General features: G+C 36.3%; 1 protein-coding gene across 2 annotated transcripts in view; it reads right to left on the bottom strand.

Moving 5' to 3' along the window:
• Positions 1-1,939: 1,939 nt before the first annotated feature.
• Positions 1,940-25,626, bottom strand: part of HS2ST1 (heparan sulfate 2-O-sulfotransferase 1) — a 77,126-nt gene continuing 53,439 nt past the window's right edge. The window contains exons 2-8 of one of the 2 annotated variants that reach the window (XM_032696427.1): positions 21,716-21,954; positions 15,323-15,408; positions 11,619-11,757; positions 9,244-9,341; positions 8,022-8,179; positions 4,070-6,544; positions 1,940-3,380 (exon numbers count right to left, since the gene is read on the bottom strand). In XM_032696427.1, coding sequence (XP_032552318.1) covers positions 6,318-6,544; positions 8,022-8,179; positions 9,244-9,341; positions 11,619-11,757; positions 15,323-15,408; positions 21,716-21,954 — 947 coding nt within the window. In that variant the 3' untranslated portion in view covers positions 1,940-3,380; positions 4,070-6,317. Of the gene's footprint in view, positions 6,545-8,021; positions 8,180-9,243; positions 9,342-11,618; positions 11,758-15,322; positions 15,409-21,715; positions 21,955-25,626 lie in introns of both variants that reach the window. The other variant, XM_032696426.1, reaches the window with a different exon arrangement.

The raw sequence follows: 25,626 nt of genomic DNA, 5'->3' as shown, positions 1-25,626 counted from the left end.
TCAAGACAATAATAATGTTTTAGGGCCAGAAGACTGCTTATTCTCTAGACTTTTTCTTTTTTTGGTAAAGAGACAGTTCATAATATTTTCCAGTAACTGCTGCATCAAACTCAGAGTTCTGGTTGAGTTAGAGCATTTAAATTATCATACCAAATTAGGTATGTTTCTCTTTCAAAATAGAACAGTGTTTTTCCTTATTAATACTAAAATTATGTTTGAAAAATACAGCAAGGCAGCAAACCATTTCTTAAAGCATCAGAGGAATGCAACAGCTATATACTTGAACTATAACCACAATGCCCATAAATCACCATTTTAACCTATTTTGTTCTGAGATTTTTTTTTTAACAGGAAGATTATTCTCTGTGCAATTATTTTGACAGTCATATTAATTATAAGTTAATATCTGTGTGCAGCAAATCTGAGAGTGGATTCGGGATCAGCCTTGTAAACGTGGAGAGAATGTTTATCACAGTATTTTCCATTTTTATGAGGATGCAGTTGGTTATTATGACAAGGTGAAAGGTCTCAAAGCCTTCATTTTTAGGCCACAGGTGTTCTTTGTAGAGGTTTTTTTTAATAAAGAGTATTATTAGTCCTTTAAATTAGCTCTTATTGAAAGTTACCACATCTGTGTTATGTGGTAATGAAGCCAGGGAGGAGGTCATAGCAGGGGACTTGTGCTTGAAGAAAACATCTGGACATTGCTTTGACATTCACTAGCAACTTCTTTTATTTTATTAAGAAGTAAGGAAATTATACTGAAGTCAATTGCAAGATGCAAACAATAAATAAAATGAAAATACAGGATCTGAAAAAAAATAATAATCTAGGTTGGAACTAAAACCTCCTTTCCCTTCTCTCACTCCCCTCCCATGAATTCCAACCAACAAGGTTAATTACCTGTGCAAATGGCAGCATCAGTTACAAAATGGTTCAAGTATTTAACACATACACTACAGTCACTCTGTCTTTCAGGGGAGGAGCTACTGTCATTTTGAATAAAGCTTTTTCTTGTATGGCAACCTTTTTTGCCTGTCATTTTATTTACTACATCATTTCAGAGACAGGTACAGCGACCTTAGGAAGTCCTGTACCTTTATATAGGCATTTTTTTCCTTCACTTCCCCCTGGCTGATATAAGCAGAGAGACTTTGTTTCCTGTGCACAATTACATCTATCACTTCCACTCATGGTAGTAAGGAAAAGTCTATTTACAGCGAAAGGGGGATTGAAAAGCCATCAAAAACATCAAATGGAAGTTGCCTAGTAACTGCATGATGGTTCTTAATCATCAAGGCTGATAACTAAATATTTAGGAACTACTACATTAAGAAACTTGACTGGGTCAGATGACAGTTCAACTCTGTGGCACACACAGCTAGGGATGTTTATAGGGCAGTGGTTACAGTAGGCCTCAGAAATCCTAAACAGCAGCGTACCCATGCTCACTGTATTTTCTTGTTTTAAGTGCTTGCTTACAAATGCAAACGACATTTCTAGTCCATTCAAGTTCTTATACCACTCTCAGCACAGCAGTAACTGAGGGTCTTCCCATACCAAGGCAATCAGTCGGGACATTTGTTCCCTCAGGCAGGGAAGCATGTACCAATTCACTGTTTTAATGCCAGTTTCCTGTTTTTACCAATCTTGGCTTTAATATTAGGAACTTTCCATTGACAATTTCAGCACAGTGTATACTCTCTGCAAACTTATTATATATCTGCCTAGAAAGCCTAATGCAAATTCTAAAGGCCTATAAATATATTTGGTTATAGCTGTATGAAATTACTACAGACAAGCTACACTTCAGCTCACCCCTCCCCTCCAAAATCACAATAGCTGCCAACAAAGTTCACAATACTGCATAACAACATCTTCCAGAAAAAAAGCATTCAATGTGAATGTGACATGCAAATATTAAGACAGGACACCAGACTTCTTTTCTTTTCCCTTCCCACTGGGTGTTTTATTTTATAGCATTTGCATTAGGTAATCAACTGAAACACTTCAACAACAGAAAGCTGGCAGCATAGTGAGGAAAAACGGAGATTATTTCTCAAACAGCCGTGACAAAATGGTTTCAAGTTGGAATAGTATTGCACAAACAAATCCGTTTACGGAGGGTGAGTGGGAGCAAGCATCTTCAACATGGATTGTGAGGAAAAAAGGCACTATTTAGCTGTGTATGTGTTTAAAAAGAAAAAAAAAATCAAGGTGCACAATCCATGTTTTTCAAAATTACATTCAGTACTGCGTTAGAAATGCTCAGAAACCTGTCTCTTTTACAGAAGCTATGGAAAGCTGCTGATGTAAGTATCAGACAGTATAAGTGTATGAACATTTATAATTATGCTCCAGAAAAGTCTCAGGAAGAGGGCTCTTTCTGTAAATACTGCTGCAAAGGTTACACAGTTGCATAGGCTTACAGTAAAGGAAGCACCCATCCAACTAAGCAGCCTCACACTTTTCTTAAGTTTAATCTCTAGTAGTCATAAAACATGCTCTAATTTTGAAGAGCTAAATTGGCAGTGCACTTGAATCAGGCTTTTGCACTGACTGCTTAAGCAGCACAGTTCAGACAGCATCATCCACACACCTTTCTGTCACATACACCTTTAGCAGGTAAGCTTAATGGAAAATTTTAACAGAAGTATAACAGAAAATAACTGAATTTTCTCCGATTTAAAACAGAACTGCTTTGAGAACATCAATAAGCAAAAGTTTGTTCCTGTAATGTAAAAATAGCTAGGTATCTTCAGAAAAACTAAATACCCAGAAAAGGCATTTCAAATGACCAGGATGGGTTGGTTCTTTGTCTCCTGTACTCTGTAACTATAAATTTTCATGTCTGTTTGAAAAGTAAGCCATGATCAGCATAATAATAGAGCATGCTTGAAAATCCACCCAGAGCAAACAGGAATGTGCACAGAGGACAACTTGCACCCTAGCCTTGAGTCTGCTTATAGAGGCAGTAACTAAATAAGAGTGAAATTCTTGTTGCATGGCTGCAGAATTATTATGGGAAGGAGCTAAAAACACTTGCTCTCCTGTCAACATTGTCCAGTGTATCACAAGTGCTCCAGACATGCTGTTGGGTATGTAGTCACCAGCACAGCTGGACCTTGTGCCACTGGGCTGACAGCAACAATTTCAACAGTTTTGCACAAAATCTGGGCAGTAATTTTGTACAGAAAGTACAGAACAGTGTAACAAAATCTACTCTCAACTACATATATATATATATATATGAGCATTTCAGCACCTTTCAAACGAACTTAGCCCTGCAAAAAGCCGATCTCGCTCCTCTGCGGAGTACAGCGACTTCCATTAAAGATTCATGTTCAGGAGGCTGCACAGTAGTTTGCTGATCATACAACCTGCAAAACCAAAAATTCATCTATTGCTGCTTTCCACTATGAGTCATTAAGGGAAAATATATAGGATAAATTATACTTACATACTGTAAAATATTTTTAATGGCAACAACTTGGATTCTTTTCATTTCCAAACAGAAGATGAATAGAGCAGATTATTAAAAATCTGTAAAGTTCTTTTTCCTAAACTGCCTTTTAGGAAATCCAAGTTTGATAGTTCTGAATTCAAAGGATTCTAAAAAGTTCACAGTTGACTTTAATGGTTGCACTAGATAAAAAAGTAGAGACTTGGTTTCTTCTGTGTTCTACACATGATCACATTTTCAGAGTACATCTAGAATGAATATCTCTCCAACTTGCTAGCATTTTTAAAAAACACTCCTCGTTTGTCTCAACCTTGTCAGTTCACAGCAAAGAACAAGAAGTGATATCTGATTAAAAAAAATGTGGTCTCTTACATGAACTATGAAAAATATATTGTCTTTTTAAAAGTAAAAAAAAAAAATGCATTGTTCTGTTATTTTTGTTATTGAAGACTCATAATTAAGAAATTCTAAATCCTGGAAAGAAAAAAAGAAACACAACTTTTAAAATTGCTTACAGAATAGAAGAGGTTTCTGTAGACCCTACTGAAATCAGCAGAAGTTTTACCTATTGTTTTCTTGTCAACACAGAAGCATTTATCTACATACCTATTTCATTACTTGGATGAATATTTTTTATTTTCACTTAGTAAACTCTTCTGCTCACTTAGAAGTCTCTTCTGAAAATTCTGAAGGAGACGCAAGAAGGTAAACTGATCCAAATTATTCTGAGGGAAAACAAGATAGTCAAAATAAAATCTAACAAAGAACTATCACCAAGTGGAAATCTTTCCTGGGGTTATAAATATTCATTCTATTTCAAGAAAAATTACTGCTTTTAAATGAAAACTTTTAGATCTCCATTAACTACTTTTTGTGTATGATTCCTCAGTTCCTTTCTTTAGTTAGGAAACATGTCTTCATGTGTGACCCTACACATCCTATATCCAAACACATTGGCATTATTATTGATGTCAACAGACAAGAACTAGAACAGGAAGTCTTATGCATGGTTCATGCTATATAAATGGTAAGCTATGAGAAGGAACTTCCCTGATTGTTTAGAAAGAACAAAGAGAGATCTATTTTTAAAATTAGAAGGGAAAAATCTAAGAAAACAAAGAAACTGCAAGATGTACTTGATAGTCTCTCTGTTATCCTCTCTGTAATTGGGCTGTTGCTTTTGGCTGCAGACATCCAGTTCACAGACCATTTTCCATTTCCTTTGTTTTCCTTACAAGAACAAGCTGGTTAAAGAAACTCCACTCTGTAATTTTAAACTAAGCCTTCAGCACCATCCCTTAGGAATTTAAATCTTTACCACCATTCCTTACTTTGTCTCCTCAGTGCCTTCCCCCATCAAACCCTGTGAAAAGCACTTTAAGAAAAGGCAGGTGTAAGATGTGTAAATACTCAGATCTTTAAGAAAATTCAACAGGAAACAAATTCTTGCAGTTCTCCACTGCCATTTGCTATAATGCAGTGGCCCCAAACATCTGTTCTCAAATTTCAATTTACTTCATCTACCAGGTGTTTCACACTGTTAATAATGGCAACTCACAAATTTACAACAGTCACTAAGGCAGTTACATAAATACAATTATGTCAATCAAGTTCACTGCATCTTTCTCAACCAGACTACACATGACATTTTTCTTCTTGTTCTCTTACCCTAATAAAAGGATGAAGACTACATTTCTGCAAAGAGAATCCCTGGACAACATTCTAGTATTGAAGTCAGAGAGGTCACTGAAGTGTGTTTCAGCAATGTCCAGCAGTTAACTCAACCAGGAAATAGATGTGATGTTTTTCACTTCACACATGAAAGAACTGGTGCAAAATCCCACTTTAAACTAGATACTTTAAACCTTTTGGTCCAAATACATAAAATAAGCAGTATTTACAGCATTTTACTCCTTTTGTAAATGCAATGCTTTAAAACACGTTATAAAGCACCTCAGTAAAAATATTCTACAGATAAAAGTATTGAAGTAGTAGGAAAACCCTAGCCATACCACAGCTCACTAATAGAGTCATAATATGGATTCACCAATACCTCAGTTTACAATTATTACAAAGAATCCATGGAGAAACTTACTGAATTTATGATTTTTATACCACTGTGTAAGGATCAACTAGAACTGCAGACAATACCAAATTTCTTTGTAGTTTTCCCAACCTCAGTCAGTGGTGGTGGACATAAAACAAAACAAAAAAACCCACTGCTCTGATTCTTGAACTTTTTACAATATTAATGTGGAAATGACATTTTAACACTAATGAGTAGTTGTAATTTTTTAATAAAACCACATATAAATATGGGCAATTCCAGCAGCAGCAGCATTTCTCAGCAGAAGATGATTAACCATCCCAATTAATATCATGTGACATGATTCACAAAAACAAAGCACAGATGTCAACCAGTTATTAAGACTACTCATACTGTATACAACCAAAATTTCCATGTTGAAAGTTGGGGAAAATGATTTCCTCTTCACAGAAGTATAAATGAAAATAAATTGCTCTGAAAATTAAAAAGAGCATCAACAGAAGCGTTTTGTGTTTATATTTTCAAATAGAACTGCTGTGTATTAATTGCTCCAAATTACAGTGTAGATTTCTTCAGGTTAAGGATATTGACTCCCACTGAAAGTATTAGTCAGATAAAAGAAATTAAGCTTTTGCTTCTGCATTTCCAACACAGCCATATCCAAAGCCCTGGAGGTGATCCACAGCCCACTTTTCTCATATAAAGAAATGTCTTGGAGGTCTACAAGCAATCTAGTTTCCATGGCTGAGGACTAAGATGATGATGTGATCAAAGATTTAGGTCCATAAATCTAACAGTATAGCGTTCTTAGTTTGATTTAGGGTAAATCTTTTCATAGAAAAAGTTTTGAGCCAGAATATACAATTCTCCATCTTTTTCTCGAACTGCATGTGCTCTGACAAACTGAAATTGCTCCAGTGCAAATTCATAGAACTCATTCTCCATTTTCCAGATTTCAGACTGTTGTAGCTTGGCAATAGTTTCTTTAGTGGGAAGTTTTTTCTCAGTTGTTTTCCTAAGATGAGACTTCTTTCCTAAATGCAAAATGAAAGCAATAACTTCACTTTAAAGTTCACGTGCTTAAAAAAATGTTTACAGTCCTTTTATTTACAGAGTTTTATACTCTCACTGTGTTGATAAACTGCATCAGAAGTGACAGGTTTTAATCCAGAATGTATCGACATAACATGCAGGGTTGGAAAACTGCAGTCTCTCTCACTAAACGTTAATGAATTTTACATCGTTCTTTCAATTCTTCCTCCTTACTCTACTAAACCCAAGGAATAAACATTCATTTAAGGAACAAGATTACTTCACATAATATACCTGGAGCAAGATTGGTCTTTCAAAATTAATTATTTAGATGTTAATCTGGTATCAAATGTTAAGAATTTTAGAAACTGCAGAACAACAACTTCTTTCATAGAATCATAGAAACATTTAGGTTGGAAAAGAAGTTTAAGGTCATAGAGTTCAGCCACAAACCTAACACTGCCGAGTCCCACTAAACCACGTCCCTGAGTGCCACATCTACATATCTTCTAAACACCTCCAGGGATGTTTATATTCAATTCAGACTACAAAAAAAAACAAACAAACAAACAAAAAAAACCCAACAAAGCAACCACTGCACTGGTGTAAGCCCTCTTTAGCTTTCCACAAAGGAGAAAAAAAATCCTGTTTCCATGTGATTTCAGCTGTCTATTTCTAATAAAAATATGTGACCCCTACTAATGGCATTTAAAGCATTATTCTCCCATCTAAATAGGATACTATAGTCTTATCATAAATGATACATAAGTCACATCCCTGTTGCACAGAGTTCCTGAGACAAAGATGACTAATGATGACAAGATTTTCCCTAAGAAAGTGCTAACTGTTGCTTTGTAATAAACTTGTTAATACTACACATCTAGGCTCTATACATCAGACCCTTTTCCCCTCTATTTGTAGACAGAAGCTCTACTAAGAGGGACCTTTTCTTCATCACAAGTTGCATGGCCAGCTCCTAGAAACTCAGCTACTGGCTATGTCAGCTACTCAGCTATGTCTTATTAGGAGCCCTGGAAGATAAACATGTACTTGGGTCTGCATCCCTCAGGCCTTATTGCTCAGCCAGCCAGGCTGCACTGAGCAGGGTTAATTTCAGCAGGGCTTCTGAGGAAATGGAAATCTGCCACATCAGCCACTTTACAAAACCGAAGCCACTGCAAGACCTTAAAAAATGTTCTGTTAAATTTTTTTTACATGCAGTGTACCTACACAACTGTCTTTACCCCAAACTTGAATATTTATAATTTGTGTAAGGCAGATACTTGGGCTATCCTAAAAACAAATTACTGAGAATCTTTTAAAAGGAGTTTATGTCATTTCTAGGAGCATCAGCCAGCTGAGAGACAAAAGACTGGCACAGACTCAAAACTATTCATCGAACTCTAAAGAATTCACATTAAAAAGGCAATAAGAGGATGAAAAATCCATGGAATCCATGGATATCAACTATGTAAATACCTGTTCGGTACAGTTCTGTGGCACCCCTGAAGAACCGGGGCAAAGCTGCCTCCAATAACATGATAAAGTCTTCAAGCTCTTCAGTAACTCCCACTAGGAAGTATTCATTAATCAGATTGTATTTGGCTTGTTCCAAAGCCCATCTGCTTCCCACATTCCTAAAATGACAGAGAACAATTACAGCAAGTTCTGATGGCAGCCAACAATCCTTGGTCCCTAGACAGAGATTACTTCTCAACAGGACATTTGTATAGGAAAGGCAAGACTCATTCCAAGTTATAACCATTCCTAACTTCATTTCCCTTTCCAGTTTCTCTCGCCTGTGTTTTTATCTAAAAATGTGACTCTTCTTATAGAGGAGTCTCCACAAAAATACCCAATGTATGTATATGGTTAATGTCTCTACTAATGCAATTTTTGGAGGATTTACATTTTCTCAATGTTAATACTTGGACTCCACTTTCACATTAGAAATAAGAAATATGATAAGAACACACTTTCCCTTTTGCTTTTTCTTCCTTTCTCTCCTTCTCTACCTGGCCACAGTGTAGACAGGTCTGACCAACAGGCACTGAAAGGGGAGCTCCCAAGTGGCCATTTACTTTGCTTATGTTTGAAAGAACAGTACCTTTGATGAATAACTGCCCTTGATATCACTCAGAATAGTAGCATTAATCTATGTTCTTTTTTTTTTTGGTTGCTAAAGAGTTTTTTTAAGTATGTGCCATTGTTATAAAACATGCTGCATTGACAGATGGACACTATTTGCTTTTGTTTCAGTTTCTACTAAGTAGCATTGACTTCTGGATGCCTGATAAACATTTAAGAAGATAAATTTATCCTGATTTCAATTATTTTATTCTCCCCAGAAACTTCAGGAGCTTGGACTAAAATATCTCCATTTGGAAAGAAAGATACTGTAGTCTGATATTAAAAAAAAATGTCAAGACTCCAAATCTGCAAAAATAATTTTTAAAATTGAAAACATATGTTTTCCCTCATAGCACTGCCGATACTGTATTCCAACATATTGCTTGTTTAAAAAACTGCAATACTGTTTCAGTAATTGCATCTTCAAAAGAAAATGCATTACTAAAGTACCCGCTGCTTCACTCTGTCCAGTCCCTCACACTTTCCCCAACTGTGTTACATATTCAAATTCATTAAAGTTTATATTTCAGCAATGATGTACTTGACTAACAAGCTACATTTATCTCCCTACCAGCATTCAGAGCTGTGGCCACAGAAGAATGGAATTTGAAGCCAAAGTTTCTCTGGAGCACAGTCGGAACCTCCAGCTGCCACACATTCATCAAAGGTCTGGAACAAAGACAAAATTGAGCTGAGCTTTAAAATCTCACATACATATCAAACATCTTGGACTGGCTAGTTGCTAAATGTAGTGGGGACAGAAGAACACAAGATATGATGTGAAAGACAAAAAAAAAGTAGCCTTGCTTTCACAGTATTATTAGGATGACCTGTTTGTCTAAATTAAAATAGTATTTGGACAGTCTTTTACAGTTACAACTAATGAACAGCTGATCTTACCTGATACACATTGATACACCTTTGATATAACCTTAGCAAAGGCTATTTGACAAAACTAGCACAGATAGTCAGTAAGTGTCGGGTATAATTGTTTTCCCTTATAAAAGAAGTCTCTAAAGATACAGCATGAAATGCCATCGAGAATTGTGTGATACTGGAACAGCTGGATCTTTACAACATAGAACACTGTGCATTTTGTGTTTTAAAGACTGTTCTATTATATTTTAAATATTATGACAAATAACTATCATTTCAGAGGCTAATTTGGTTTTGGCAACGAGAAGAACTAAAAGGAAGGTGTTCGCTGCATAACAGAATATTCCATACAATATTGCTCTCTACATGGATACACAGCTGTAGCAATACAGAGTTTCAACTGCAGCAGCGCAGTTACAATAAGAACTCTATTTGCATTGGAAACAATTTGTAAATTGTTATTGTGCCACCATAAAGTAAGTACTTATGATATTTCTAATCAAGATATAAGGCTGGTATCAAGGATAGATTAAAAAAATATTTAATAATAAGAGATCACATAGACAACTTTTTAGACTGTTTCTTCTGTATAATTACAAGTTTCTGTCCAAAACAACCATGTAGAAATATGTCTGCATAATTATTTGGGGTTAAGAAAAACGACAACATCATTTGCTTCTATTTTGTGGTGAAGTTTCTGAGATGATCTGATAAATTTACTGATACTATGTCAAAGCGGGGAATAAATTGTGGTGCCTGGGTTCACAATGAACTTTGAGTTTAGAATACCTTGTACATGTCACACATCACAGATAAAAATGCAGCTTAACTAGGAAAACAAGACACTGGTATGCTTTTCCTAGCATAATTCTCTAGAGAAATTCTGCACTGATCCATCATGAGTACTGGGTAACTCCAACGTTACCTTAGAACTACACTGTTAAATGCACCTCCAAATTAAGGAAATGCAGTAGCTGCAGATGGCGCTAAACCCTAAATTAACACAGGAGCAGTTGGTTACCAACTGAAAAGGAAAGAGGAAAGGTCTGCTCCCAGTATTTAAAAAGCACTATTTGGATGGGGGCAGCACACAAACTGATCGGTCACATTTATTAGTTGTTATGGTGTTTATAGACTAAGCTCTATTTAGTATGATTTTTGCTTATTTTTTCAATGTCTCTTGGTATTCACACAGTGCAACACTAAATTGTCAACATTACAGAAAAATTGCATCAGCTTAAGAAAATATCATCACTGAAATTGTAAAAAGTATTTGGCCCCATAAAGTACAAAATCTCACTACATTTTACAAAGGATTCCACACTGTTCTAACTATAGGTTTATACTCATATAATTAATACCCTACTTTTCTTCCTGATTTAAAAACCCAAAGCAACATGCCCCAACAAATGTCTTACTGAAAACCATGACAGTGGATGTATAGATTCTTTCTGAAGTAAATATATTTTGGAGCCTACATGATGTTGCCATTCTAAAACTGTATTAGTAGTCAATGTTTGAATGTGCTAACCTGATCCTACAGCCACTTAAGGCAGACAGAGGAAGTATAGAAAGGTATGGATGTATCATACTCCATAGTTTTCAGAAAGACTCCTTATAGAATTCCATTGCAAGGTTTATATTTAAAAAAAAATAGAATAAATTAGGTTGCTAATTCTAAGAAAATAAACAACAAAGCCAAAGCATCAGCAGTTCTACAGCTTTTGTTGAAAAAATGTGTCTCAGTCTTCAACAAGAAGGGATGTAGCCTTCTTACATAGGGGGATAAGCTTAACTTGATACTTACAACTCTGGATACCTAAAACATTTTTTAATTTTATTTAATTTTTTTAACAAATTGCAAGATTAAGTGAATTTATAAGGGTACAAAGAACATACTCAATGTCACACTCTGCTCCATTATAGACGTGAAGTGGAGAACATAACTTCCAAATCCACCGTTATCACCAAGGCTGATACAAGAATGATTCAGCTTTTATCAGGACATATTCTAAACTGTTTTCACACTAACTTTAGTAAGTACAACATGTATAATAAAGTGTACTTTACCTTTTTATCCCCCTGTTTTCGCCTCCGTAGCCCTGGTCTGTAATCATCTCCAAAGCGCAGAAAGTAATAATAAGAAACTAGTCGTTCTATAGGATCTCTTATGACATTTATGTAAATTGGTTTCTTTTTAACACCAAATCTAAAGTAAAAGAGGAAAAAAAAAATCTTTCAAAGGACAAATCAGAGCTTCTCATCTAATACTTAAAAGCCTGCCTCTATTGACACAACTGAAATCTCTACACAAAACAAATGATACTGAGAGGAAGTTTAGTGATCACTTCTTTTCATCTTCATATCCAGTGCATTACATGGATGTGAAAGTCAGTTCAATTTCAGTTTGCCTAAGATTTTAGAAGTTTTTTCTTATTAAAGAAACAAACAAAACTTACATATTTCCACACAAATAGATACTAAAAATGTTTACACAACCATCCTGACTCTAGAAATGCCTTAATTAGTTTAGCAGCCCCATATGTGTTTATAACAAGTACGAGGAAGTTTGATACTGAGTTCCTGCCCTTCTGAACTGGGCTTTGCAATGATGCAAGTGGTTTTCCTGGCAGGTCTCCAGTTGTCAGAAACATTAACAGCAGGAAGACAGAGCTCAGAGCCCATCAACCTGGGTTGAAGGTATATGGCTATGCTTATTAAATATAAGCATACAGACAATATCTGTAACCATATTAATTTCTCTATCTAAAAATATTAAATTTCTCCTTAGAGCAAATTTTTATCTACTGTAGTACAAACAGGAAGCCTCATGAAATCAGGTGGTAAGCTCATAGGACACATGACAAAGATTTAAAACACCAAAACTGTTTTGTGCAAATGCTACCTTTCAATGATCTATATTCAGGTCAGCTTTTACAATATATTTCTCAGTTTTACTTTTTCTTCCATTTGAGACATCATTGTGGCAAATAATTATGGCATCCAAACATTAAGGAGTTTATATCACAATGGAAATTGTAGGTGTGTCAAGTACCCTGAAGTAAAGCTAGAAGTTGGAAAAAAAGTTCTGTTCCCATGCAAACTGGGAAAGTGTTCTGCATTAACAGAGGGCCATTCAAGCCTCCTAGCTTAGCTAAAACAGAGAGCACTCATAGTTTCAAGATGCAGTACCACTACTGTTAGAGGGGTACTCTGTAAACTTTACTACCAGATACTGCGCATATGAGGAATCTTAAGTTTAAAAGCTGAAGAACAGAAACATAGAATAAGCAGCAGAAAGGAGGAAGTTAGAAAAAAAAAAACAAGTACCAGGCATTACTTTGGCAAAAGACCAGCACTAGAGACAGAGAAATTGTTAAAGGCTACAGAAAGAGCAATTGATTCTCCAATGTTGCCAGCAGAGTACCAATGAGTCAGACTGGAGCTTTCAAAGGCGGCACTGCTGACATCTGCCTGCATGCCAGCTCCTACTTCCCAAAGTCTGCAAAATAGAGTGTGTGAACATTTCAACCATTTTGATGCAAAGTCCAGACTTTGAACTGCACCCTCTTTGAGGTCCACTGAAGTGCGCGAGAATGCCCGTGTGTCTCCTTCCACAGACTCTACTGCAAATGCTGAGAAAGCTGTAACAGACCATTTGATGGAGCAGCAGCCTCAACAATAAATAATATGTATCCGTGGGTTAAATAAAGATGTTGAAGTCCTTAGAAATGCTTGTGCTGGACTGGACATTCATATGGATTTGCAGATGAGCTTACAGAACTAGCTACAGTTACAGTAACATAAGCCACTTACTACTGCAACTTTATTAATAATGATAATGAATTGGCAATTGCATTTTCAAAGAACCTTTTTTCCAACTATTTACCAGAGAAAATAGGAATAAGAGTGGATGAGAAATTAAAAAAAAAAGGGGGGGGGAATTTAAACTTTTGTTACTGTAATTTCTACGTGGATGGGTTATGATAACCTGTCCTCAACACTGCAAGTCATCCATGGAACCCAGTACTTTAAGATTCAGCATAATTTAAGAGGTACTTCTGATATTTGACAGAGGACCTAAGTCTGATGTTCATGTATGAGACATTGACTTTTCTGAAATATTTTACACTTCTTAACTACAAGAATGTTCATTACAAGAACATACCTCACAGCCTTAAAGGTGTGGGCCTTGCCAAGCACAACCAGCGTATTCAAGATATTATTTTAATAATGAAAACCCAAAGTATGAGAAAGCAAGCTGTTGTGGGAAAAAAATAAATCACTTAGGTGAAAGGATAACAAACAACAAAGACAAGGATAACACAGTCCTGAAGGGAAGATGCAGATGAAAGAAATCTGTGAAATTGCTTAGATGCTTTCTAGATGTAAAATAATTATTTTACTTTTAGAAATTCCGGTATCTGAACATGTTTCCAGCTTTATGAAGTAAGTAATGAATAAAATAACATTCAGCTTTGCTGCTCCAGAAAGCTATTACTCAGTTCAAGCATTTATTAATGTTGAAGCATTTTAACTTTAAAAAGGCAGAAAGGAAACTAATGAAATTCGATATATTTTATTTGATTGATTGATTTGCAAGTAAGACTTTTTGCCTGTTACTTTTTGTAAACTCCAAGCTTTTACTTGGTGCCATTGGTCATTTTCAGCTACTACTGTAGCTTTTAGCATTTTCTATTCTATAATACACTGTATAGGGAATCTATGAAGGTCTCACTTCCCCATCTCATTCTTTGTAATAAAAAGCTCAAATTAAAAATCAGTGTACATGACAGAATGAATAATTAAAACGAATGACTAAACAAAAGGAATTATTACATACAAAAAAAGAATTTCATTAAATAATTAATATGCACAGAAACATAACACTGAGGACTGACCGTCGGCAAGAGGTAAAAGTAGTGGGTTACTATCGTTTGTGCAGTTGAATATAATGAGATCTGAAAATTCCACTTTCAATTTTAAACCATTTGCCACATGCTCCAAATTCAAGATGAAGCACTGCCTAGTAAGCATCTTAAGCATAACTGACTTGTCAGTTCAAGGGGAGGTTTCATAAGACTGAGCTACGAAGGATCACTGCTTTAGATCCAGAAGCAAAAATAAGACAAGAAAAGAAACATATGAAAGTGGGAATACAGATACGATCCTGAACCTTTGAAGTCAGTGGGAGAACTTTTACCTCATTTTATTTTAAATTAATTTTAGAAGTAGCAAGATTTAACTCCACAAGAATTATTTCAGTGCTTTTTTACAGGAAATCAATTATTATAAGCCAGAAAACTACTTTAAAGTACAACTTTTCAGATTCCGATAAAGTGTAAAGGGATACTATGGTAGAGAAGAACTACATAACTTAAGAGGTAGGCGGTATTACCCTTTATTTACTCATAATTACCTACTATGAAACATTTCTGAGGATATGTTAAACTTCCCCAAAAGGGAAGACAATCCCAAGACAGAACTGCCAGCGTTTCAGAGAAAAGCCATGATTTTCAGCAAAACAAGCTTGCAATACAGACAAGGAATACTAATCCCAGTATATAAATATTTCTTAAATGAGACTCGGCAACATTTCGTCATGCAAGAAGACAAGAGCAAACGGCGAAAATCAACCCCGACTATCGCCCATCATGGGAATGTCAGTGTGTGGATTTTTACCAAACTGCAGTTCCCAGGCTTTCACCACTAGAGGGCACTGAGAGCCCGGTCGGAGCCTACTCTGCTCCACGGAAACCTCCAAGGGAACGTACTTGGCAAAGTCCAGGTAAGATATATGGCCATGGTAAAATCCTGGCTTCATTTCCTTCCAGGAAGTCACATTCTTCACAAATCGGACCTGTAAAAGTAGACAGCAGAAAGTGTTTCTGTACTGCTGGAACACATTATGCTTTCCCATACATGGTGTTTCCTGGTTTGTAAGTAAAATCTTATAATGCATTAGAAAAAAAAAAGACTATTTTGAATATTACAAAAAAAAAAAAAAAAAGTGCCAGCTGAAATAGACTTTTCTGCAGCATACAGATGACTGATTTTAGATCATCACAATTTAATGATCAGAAACTATAAACAAATGCAGAATAGAGCAATCAGAAGGGCAATTGAAGGAAAAGTATCACAAAAACATCAGCAAGACAAACATTTATATTTTTGTCAGTACATTTTATTTGTAATTTGAAAGGCATGTGGAATTCCTTCAGTAGAAATGCACATACATCTTTGATAGAATTGTCTGATCTGTATTTAATCCTTCAAATAAAAGTGTACCAGATTTACAAGCATGTCTTTAGACCTATTTCACTGAGACATAAGAAAAATCTGATGGTTCATTCGCTCCCCAACCCCACGATGCAACGCACAAGCAATCCAGACATTTTATAAATGCATGTGGTGTAAATAAGGTCTATAGTTTACTATTTTGAATAGACACCTTAAACCTAACATTCCAGTGAAACTTTCATGTTAAATCATGAAGTAGCCCTTGCACAAGGGCTGATAAAGCAGTTTTTGGCAAACTTCACAAAAATAGGAATAGCTTTACATTTCAAAGAACAAAGTCAGATACAAGCCCCAAAATAGAGAGTGTGATCAAATTAAGTGGGACATGCAAATCCTGATAGAGCTTGGCTTTATTAGATGAACAGAATATTTTAACATCAAAGCATTTAACTGAAAGTTGTTTCAAAACTAGTGAATTGGATAATAAAGAAAGGATGATAAATTTGTATTGCCTGAGCTGTCTGACAATGATATGCCATTTCTGAGGCTAAGAATTAGAAGATAGTGTTCCCTGCACATCTACAATATCTTTTCTGTTATACAGTGAAATAGATAACCATGGAGATACTGAGGTGAGACAAGAGAGTCAAAAAAGGAAAGGCTGAGAGCTCGAGAGAACACACTAACATTCTGTAAGGTCAAATGGGTTGAGAATGACCTGAAGCATTATATTTATTATTTATTATAACCTACCAATTGAGGATTTTAAGAGGCAAGACTAGCCTGCTGCTGTTTCTTCAAAGGTGCAAAACTCACAGTACAGGATTTAAGAGGTCAATAACCTGTACTTATTTCCTCAAACACTGGCTCTTAGAATCTCAGGTAAAAGAAATGTGTGTTACTTTTTAATAACAGGCAACATTAACCTTTCCAGTGTTCAAATTTCACAGTCTGCAGCATTGTGAAATTTAAACCATGTATTGCACATGAAAATTGTGGCAAATCTAGCTAAAAAGTACTGTACAATGTAATACAGTGGTGTTTCATAAACTGCACTGGCTTTCTGTCTGGTTATGTGCACAGCACAAACTGATAATATGGGACTTTGAATCCAGTTGAACCACCTTTACTGCTACTGAAACAAACCACACTTTCACTGACTGTACCTTTCAAAGATTAATGACAAGATAGTTTCAGTGGAGAGCCTCAGATATGAATATCTGTTTAGCTGGGAAAGAAGTTTCCTAAATGCGTCATCCTCCCTTCCTTCACCCACAAAGCCCAAAATGTCATGGTTGGTTGATACAACTCCACAAGTAAACCTATGGTGTCCAGTGCAGTGTGCATGTTAAGGCACACTTTTCAGTTTCTGAAATTTAACACCATCCAGATTTCAGTTTCTGATGGACTACGATTAGACACAAAGAAATGCTAAGTACAAAATTCCAAGGTTTTTGTCTTAGATCCCCATGCCATCATCTGGCATCTGTTCCAGAAACAGTTAAAAAATCCTTTATTGTCTTTGTCTTACAATGTTGTTGTCTGCTAAGGAAATAATTTTTACGAACACAGGATGAATGATCTAGCCTCTAACACCAGCTAAGAGAAGGCTAGGAAGGTTTTATATGACAGCTGTGACATTTACATCTGCCTTAAGATGGACCAGCAACACACTGAGCCTCTGAGAACAAAGCTTTTAACACCTATAACTAGCCTGCAGGCAAGAGATTTTTTTTCCTCCCACAGTTTGCAGCATTCCAAAAATCAGAATTGTTCCAGGTCACAGAGAGCCTAATGAGCCTGGATTCACACATTTTAGGTCAGAGACGAATATTGCTCACTGCTTCATACTGTTAAATATGATCAATTTTACCTTTTCAGGGCTTAGCAGATACTGGAGCTTTCAAGTGACAGAGCAAGCTTCTTCATCTGAACCCAACTGAATAAAATTTGAGGTGACTTTAAAAGTTCAGATAGACGTGAATGGAATTGCTGTGAAGTTGTTTCATGGTGCTTTTATATAATCAGCTATAAAGTTGCTTCACAGCCTTTTCTAAGGGGGAAATCAGCTGAGCTTCACTGAATTAAAAAGCCAGATCAAATGCACTCTGCGGGCATAAGATGTCCAGAAAGGTAAGTTAAATACATTCAGTTTCTAGAACGGTAAGAATTTAAAACAAGTCCCAAAGAGCCAAAGGATAAAAAAACCAACCAGCACACTTGGTCTGAGAAAAATCTGTGCGAGCAAACTAAAGTGACATTATAAGCTCTTACCTCCGTCCACTAACTGTAGCTATGATTCCCTCTTCTCTACAGTCTGACCACACACACCCCCCTTTTACCACGCCCAAAAGGTGGTCTGTCATTTCCCTGTGGCCTGGTATCATATGGGCTTTTTGGATACCAAAAAAGCCCCAGCTTTTCACATTATATCCTAGTTTTCTTTGTCAATTGCTGAATAACTGACTTAAAATTACAAAGGACTGGGGGGATGAATATCATAAGCCCAGACTGGTGAAGACACATGAGGATTTTCCATTTGAACTACAAGAAAAAGGGCTCTCAAGTAAGACTGAAAACCAATACAGTGTTCCCATTAAAGGAAATCTCAGATTCAGATTTCAAGATCAAGCATTACGGGATGATTGAATGAGAATACCTCTGCAGCAAGGCACTGATATCTTAGTTATCCCCAATTGTCACATCAACTAATAATTTAGAGTTAGCTCTAAATCAGAGGGTCAGGAATGCTGGAAACAGGCTATCAGCATACCTTTGGCTGCATGCCATGAGCAACCACAAGCAAGCTCAAGTCAAGAGCAGTTGAGAATCAGTTTTGTGAGATGGTGTAAAGATTCAGTTCACCAGTTCAGCCACAGTACAGCCAGGATACCCACCTGGCACGTACAGCTCTTTCTCAGAAGGAAAAATACAACTGGCACATGTGCAGCACTCACTAGACTACTCAACTCCCAAGAGAAAAATTCTTAAATGCTCAGGAGCACATGACAGTACTTCCACCTAACAGAGTTGCTGCAATCTTCTACTTGTTCCACTTCTGACAGCCATTGAAACCTTCATTAACAGAGGAAATAAGTACCCCTAAAGTCAGTATGAGTGCAATGTCCTCTTAGAAGCCACTGTTTTAGAATACACTTGGAAGCAAGATGATGTATTTTCAGGTTGCTCTTCTGAGAAAAATGGAGAGAGAAACTGTGGTAGAAAAAAAGAACAAGACACAGAAAACAGCAAGCTGAGGGAGTGAAACACTGGGTAATTATACCATTCACAATAGCACAGAGAATGTTCTTATACCCACTTTTCTAATAATATATCAATAATACATGCTGCAATGCAGAACAGTTATTTCATTTTAAATGTTTTGGGTGAGAATTTCACCGTGTAACAAAAATGATAACATTTGTGTGGTTGGTATGCCATCCTGATAGCCATAACACAGGCATACTTCTATGGACAGAAAGTATCAGTGCTGAAACATGCAAGCAACAAGTAAAATCCAACCAAACAACTACTCTGATTTAATGAAGAAAGCAAGTGCTTCTTTTATAGACCACACAGGTCAGAAATGAAACACAGGCAACATGGCACTCAGCTTGCTGCAGAGAAAAGGCCCAGCCTGGGGAAAGAGGGGTAGTTCCCAGGATCCTGCTGTCAGAGACGCTGCAAAAGAAAGGAGGGCTGCTGGGGCAAGTTCCATCTGAAACTAAAATGGGTGTTAGGACTCTTACCAGATTATCTTAAATCAGATACAGATTATATTTGGAGTGGATTCTCTGGCAGAGACCTTAAAATCTGTTACAGAATTACAGTGGTTTGGGAAAATTACAGCAGAAGTACTGCATAAAGGAAGGCTCACTATTTCACAAATTTCTGCCAGTCCCAAGGCAATCTTCACCTTGCTTACAGATATTTGCTTTAACAAATAGTATTGCTAATAGAACAATTTTGTCTCTGTGATGTGTTCATGTATTTTACTACTGGTGCATATAGACCTAATGCACTCAAACAAGCTATACTGATGAAGGCAGCACGTGAATATGTCATGCAAATCCAAGCCTACACAGAGTAAACCTCATCAGCTAACACTCAGCATGCCTGCCATCTCCAGAATTATGCACTATGACTTACAATGGCAAGTTGCTATCTCAATATATTAAAGATGAATAATTATTTCTTCATCTTTGAACAACTATGCAATATATGAAGTTTTTCATTGTCAGCATCTCCCAGTTAATGGCCATTGAAGAAGAGTAGTATCAACTGTATAATTAAACTACTTAATTTACTACCTTGGACAACAGCATAGTGTGAAATGAAGGTAGGACTGACAGTATCATATACATGCCCAGCACTGGTGGATTGTAATTTTTCAATCGATAATTATTAGAGGGAAGATGAAGAGGAGAGTTTCTCTTAGACAAAACTAAGCCAGTGAAAAACAAACTTTATTTGGATTAAGTCCAAACAGAAGTAGAAAATTAAGGTAAGGTAGCCTATGTTTAACTTACACCATCAACGACTGGCTCTCCTATCCTTCAGGACAGAGCACTACACTTCAAAGAGACACCTTGACAGAAGCAGAATTTGTGGTGGGAAGTACAGCACTATGACTGACTTGAGCATGATTTTTAAAAAAAACAGATATAGGCTTATTAAATCTTTTGAAAAAATCACTCTACTCTTAGTACAGAGGTCTTTTGTACTTGTTCTATGCAGTGGACAGGACTATAGGGATGGCTACCAGATTTACTTTTGGTAATCTCAGTAATCACGTATAACAATATCACCTTCATATTTAAGAAACGATTTCACAATCGCAAATACTCAACAATAACACACCCCCTTTATCACAAAACAGATTCCAGTCCCACCCAAGTACACTATGTCCTTTGCACTGATATTCCTACCCCAATCTTTCTCCTACATACAGAACTGGAAGTGGAGGGCTGTTAGCATCTGCTTCCCCTTGCCCCAGTCCAGGAGCTGTGCTGAGCTGCTTCTGCCTGTAGACATCCACCTAAAGGAGCTGGAAGGCTCAGTGCTGACATGCTGCAATGCAGAACAGCTCCTGCCTCTGCTGCATATCAGCTTAAGATAATCAGAATACAACTGGCAGTACAGACCCAAGAGTTTGGAAACATTTGTTTTACAGATAGGGATGATGACACAGTGACGTTTCAGATCTCCGACCTGGGTTCCCTGCAAGCACAGTCATGACAACAAAAAAAATACTAAAAAAAATAAATCAAAAAACCTACTTCCTCACCCCACTCCAAGAAAAACAGGGCATTGACCCTTCATCTTTTTTTAATATTCATCATCTGATGCAGTAGTAGCCATGATCCTTTCTAGCCTAGGATTATAGCGATTTTAGTGAAAGCTTTAAGTGGATGCAAAGTGACCCATCCCTTAGAGTGCAAGCTACTTACAACCACTTTTTTCTATCTGTTTTATAACACCTGGGAGACCTGACCAGATCCAGTACTAAAGACACAAGTACTGAAGACATAGCCCTGACAGCATGGCACAATGCCTGCACTACTCAGAGAGGAAATCACCTATGACTGCATTCACTGCAGATGGAGATGACAGGCAAGTACTATTACACAGCCAAAACAGTTATAACAACAAAGGTCATTTCTACCCCAGCTGTATGCCTTTTTAGCTTTGTTTTTATCCAATAAACAGATACTTGCCACCTCCAGTAGCCCTGAGAAAACCTAAACCTACTATTATGAAATAATATTAATTCTTTACAAAGAAAACACGAACACATTAAAATTCATTTATATGGGAAAACATGACATAAAAGCCAATTACAACACATCATCTAAGTCTGCAATAGCAAAGGTTTTTCTTGTGCTTTCCCATTGTTTCATAAAGACATCTCAAATACAGCAGCTTACCTGATCTTGCAGAGACATAACAGGATTATTTTTGGTTGTATTAATATGTAGAACATGATATTTGTTCTTTGCACAAAGATCATAGGCAATATTTGTGAAGGATGTGCTGGCAGTCTTGGGTACTCTGTTGTAAATAATCACCACATCATCTTCTTCATCCAGTATCACATCTTGTCGGGGACCATCTACCGTATGACGTTGTTCTATTTCTCTGACTTCATGCCTTGCAATAGCTCTTTCTGTTAAGGATGAAAAATACAAAATTTCTATGTAAATATCACCAATTCTGAAGTTCAAACCTTAGAACAAAAATAATCTGGTGAAAAGCAGTAACTCCTCAGCAATGAAGGCAACACTTGCTGTCATGTATTTCTGACACATCTGAAGCAAAACTTAATCTATAAAAATCTATGAAAGACAAAAGGGGAGTTAGTCCAACACAGAACACAAAGACTAGAAAGCAATCTGCTTAGGGAACACATACCATATTCTATGACTCACACTGATGTTACAGAAAGCCATCGCCTCTAAAGAAAAACATCTATAATGCACTATCAAAATGGCAACATCCCCAAAATATCCCAAATCATTTCTATAATAAAACTATTTAAAAATTATAATAGAAGGAATAACTCAAGCAATTTGAAGAACATGAATTTTCTGGAAACAGTAGAAATACTAACACCAGAGATTTAGTCCTTAACTGCATAGATGCACTGTCTTTCAGATGAAACTTTTGTTTTGTTATTTCAATTGATACTCTTTACGAAGAGTAAAGCATTACAATAAATGGGGTTGACTAAAATAAAAGCAAGAAGTGCTTATAAAACAGTTAACATTAAGGTGAAGAGTGATCTCTGAGTACTGAAATACTTAAATGCATCAAAAAGAAAGAAACATGGAAAAGCAAGCTATGAACAAGACATTTTGGCAAGGTGAGTACTTTGTAAATAAACCATCTTTCCTTTTATACAAAGGGCAATACTCTGAGTAATTGAACACTGCTTCAAGTGCTAAAAGCTTATTTGGAAAATAAAATTCACAGTATTACAACATTTTTTTTTTAATGCTGCTGAATATCAAATCCTGTGCTGATTCAGACAGAGCTTTGTTCTGTTCTAGCTAAGTATATACTTCAATACGATTTGCAATACAGATGTCAAAGCATCTTTTCTCATTCATTTATGGTGATATTGCCTTTAATAATATATTCAAAGAAATCTGCATTTGTCAACAGTACAAGCTGAAGTTGATAACACAAGAGTAACCCGTATTTTGTTCAAACGCAGGGTATAGCTCTTTCTGAATGACACACTTTTAACAGCAGCAGCTCTTGGCCTTTACTTCCCTTGCTTCTATAACCCAGCTCCTTCTATTCTTTTTCACTACATCTCTTTAATTATAACATAAAATCACTTTTAAAGCAGAATCATTAAGCTGTGAACACCACTAGCCTGTAATTCCACATAAATTGTCTTCAACCAGAAACTTCCATCTGTCTGAAATGTTTCAAAGCTTAAACTCACTCAGTCTCTCATATGCTCATATCTCACACCCCATAACTAAGTTACATCAGTATAAAAATGTTTGTAGAAAACGCTTATTGAGTATATCTCAATTTTCCACATGACATCTGTTGCTCCCCACTACATCAGTCACAGTTTTTGCTCCTTCCTTTCTCATTTACTACCTCTCTCATCACTGCTGGCAAATGTCCTATTTTGGAAAAAGATGAGGCAACAGATTCAGGTTTCATGTATCTGAAGATGGCTACAACAAAATGGGGCTGGCAACTTTCTGCCAGTAACAGATTAGAGGAAGCATTTGGTAGGGGACATAACCATGTGGCTGCCCAAGGCTACATAGATATTGAATACCATCTAGAGAGGCTGAAATGAAACAAATTTAATTGGTATTTTCCACACCAGAGTAGTAGATCTAAGCTAGATTTGAATCATAGCTGCACAGAACCCCAGCGCTGACGAGGCTGGCTGGCACAGAGGGAAGCTTCCCCTTCTACATGGAAGAAGGAAACATTCACAAGAAACAGACATGATTTGCAAGAGGATTGAGAGAAGTCTTCCTCTAATGAGGTATTTTAAACCATGATGATTCAAGAATTAGTATGATAAGTGCACTTTAAAGACCATGCATAAGATATAAAAGCTGTATGATTGGATGCAATTAGCAGAAAGGCTATTGCATCCTACCTCCTTCAACTTCCCATGGCGAGGGGGGAAAGCAAGAACTCATGCAAGGAACACAACCTTCACAAGCATGAAGTACACAGACAGTCCTATGATACAAGAATAAGGAGCCTTTAAATTTCAAACTAAAATGAAAACTAATCTTTATGATGAAGCACTGAAATTACCTTTCTGAAATAACTGCAATACTTAAAGAACAAAAGCTGAGATGAAGTGAATGGTATAAACTGCTGAAGTGCAAGGGAAGCTAAAGTTACTTGAGAAAGGGATGAAGTACCTGGAAGTGTCTAACCTGGACAGCCACCCTGAAGGCCTATTTCATTCTAGTCTATTAATAACAAAATAAAGAAAATTGCAAGTTCTGTACAAATTTTTTCCCAGTCACAAATAGTTAGCAGTTTTTCCTGTGAAGTCAGAAAGCTTTTTTGATACTTTCTGAGAAGTCAGTTTAACTCTTAAAATGACAAGTGATTTGATGCATATGGATTTTACTTATTTATTTGCTTATTTATTTATTTATTTATTTGGGGAGGGGGAAGAGGTCCAATCATGGTAACATGCATCTGAGAATAGTCTTTGGGATAATCAGTTAATTAGGAGTTAGAGAACTTGAGGATTTGATAGGCATTTAACTACTTCATTTCTATAAAATTTAAATAATCTTGGAAGTAAAAGTCTTGTAATGGTTGAAAAATGAATACTGCTTATGTGTCTTTAGAAGTATGATAGAAATGAAATGTATGCTTTAATAATGCAGAAGACAGGAAGAAAGAAGACACTAAGTATTTATTAAGTATATTTTTTTTACCAAACATCTTCTTAGATGACAGCCCTGCAAACTTAACTGTGATTACAGAACCTGTCTACATAAGGTTGGACTGGTTTCACCGAAATCAATTAAAAAAATAAATCAGGATAAGTGATTTGTTTCCTATCAGAGATCCTGTGGACAAATGCCCTATAAACTCACTGCTTTCAATGCATTCTATTTAAATTTCATTTTGTAAGAAAAACATCTCTGCAAAATTATTATGAGCTAAATGCTTAAACAGGGTTAAGACCCTCCACACTAAATTTGACACTATATAACTACATCCATTTAAACAGATAAGCAGCATTTAAGCAAGTGATATTTTGAGTACGAGACAGATTTTCATACAGGATAATTTTAAGGCATAAAATATTGTCTCACACTTTTTTATTACTGCTGGTTTGAGTTCACTGTAATAAACAATATAATTACTATACAGTTGGGAAAAACTCTGTTCTGTCATCTGCAGTTGTCCTACAAGCAAACATTCATCAACTGCAAGGACAGTTTACACACAGACAGTACCACATATGATCAGCGTAATAACAGTTGCTACACTGATTATTTATCAGCAGATGAATTACTTGCAGAAAGTCTTTAGCTGGCTGAAGTAGCTGCTTTGTAAACAGCAGAACAAGTTTGTTTTCCCACCTATTTGTCTATACGACCTGCTAAATCTTCCTTTATCCCATCTGTAACTTAGCATCTTCCTATGACTTACTTTTCTTGGGCCATCCTCTTGTAGCAATAAACCAGAAAATGTCATGGCTAGCAATAAAGTGGTTTGCCAGTCAGATACTACCGGATAATAACATATAATGGGCAAGTTATGTCTTCTCCTTCAACAGAAGCACTAATAGCAACATTCAATCTGTATACCACCACTTCGAGAT

The sequence above is a fragment of the Chiroxiphia lanceolata genome, chromosome 9 (genome assembly GCF_009829145.1).
Source record: "Chiroxiphia lanceolata isolate bChiLan1 chromosome 9, bChiLan1.pri, whole genome shotgun sequence".
NCBI lineage: Eukaryota > Metazoa > Chordata > Aves > Passeriformes > Pipridae > Chiroxiphia > Chiroxiphia lanceolata.
This window is presented reverse-complemented; position numbering and strand designations above follow the sequence as displayed.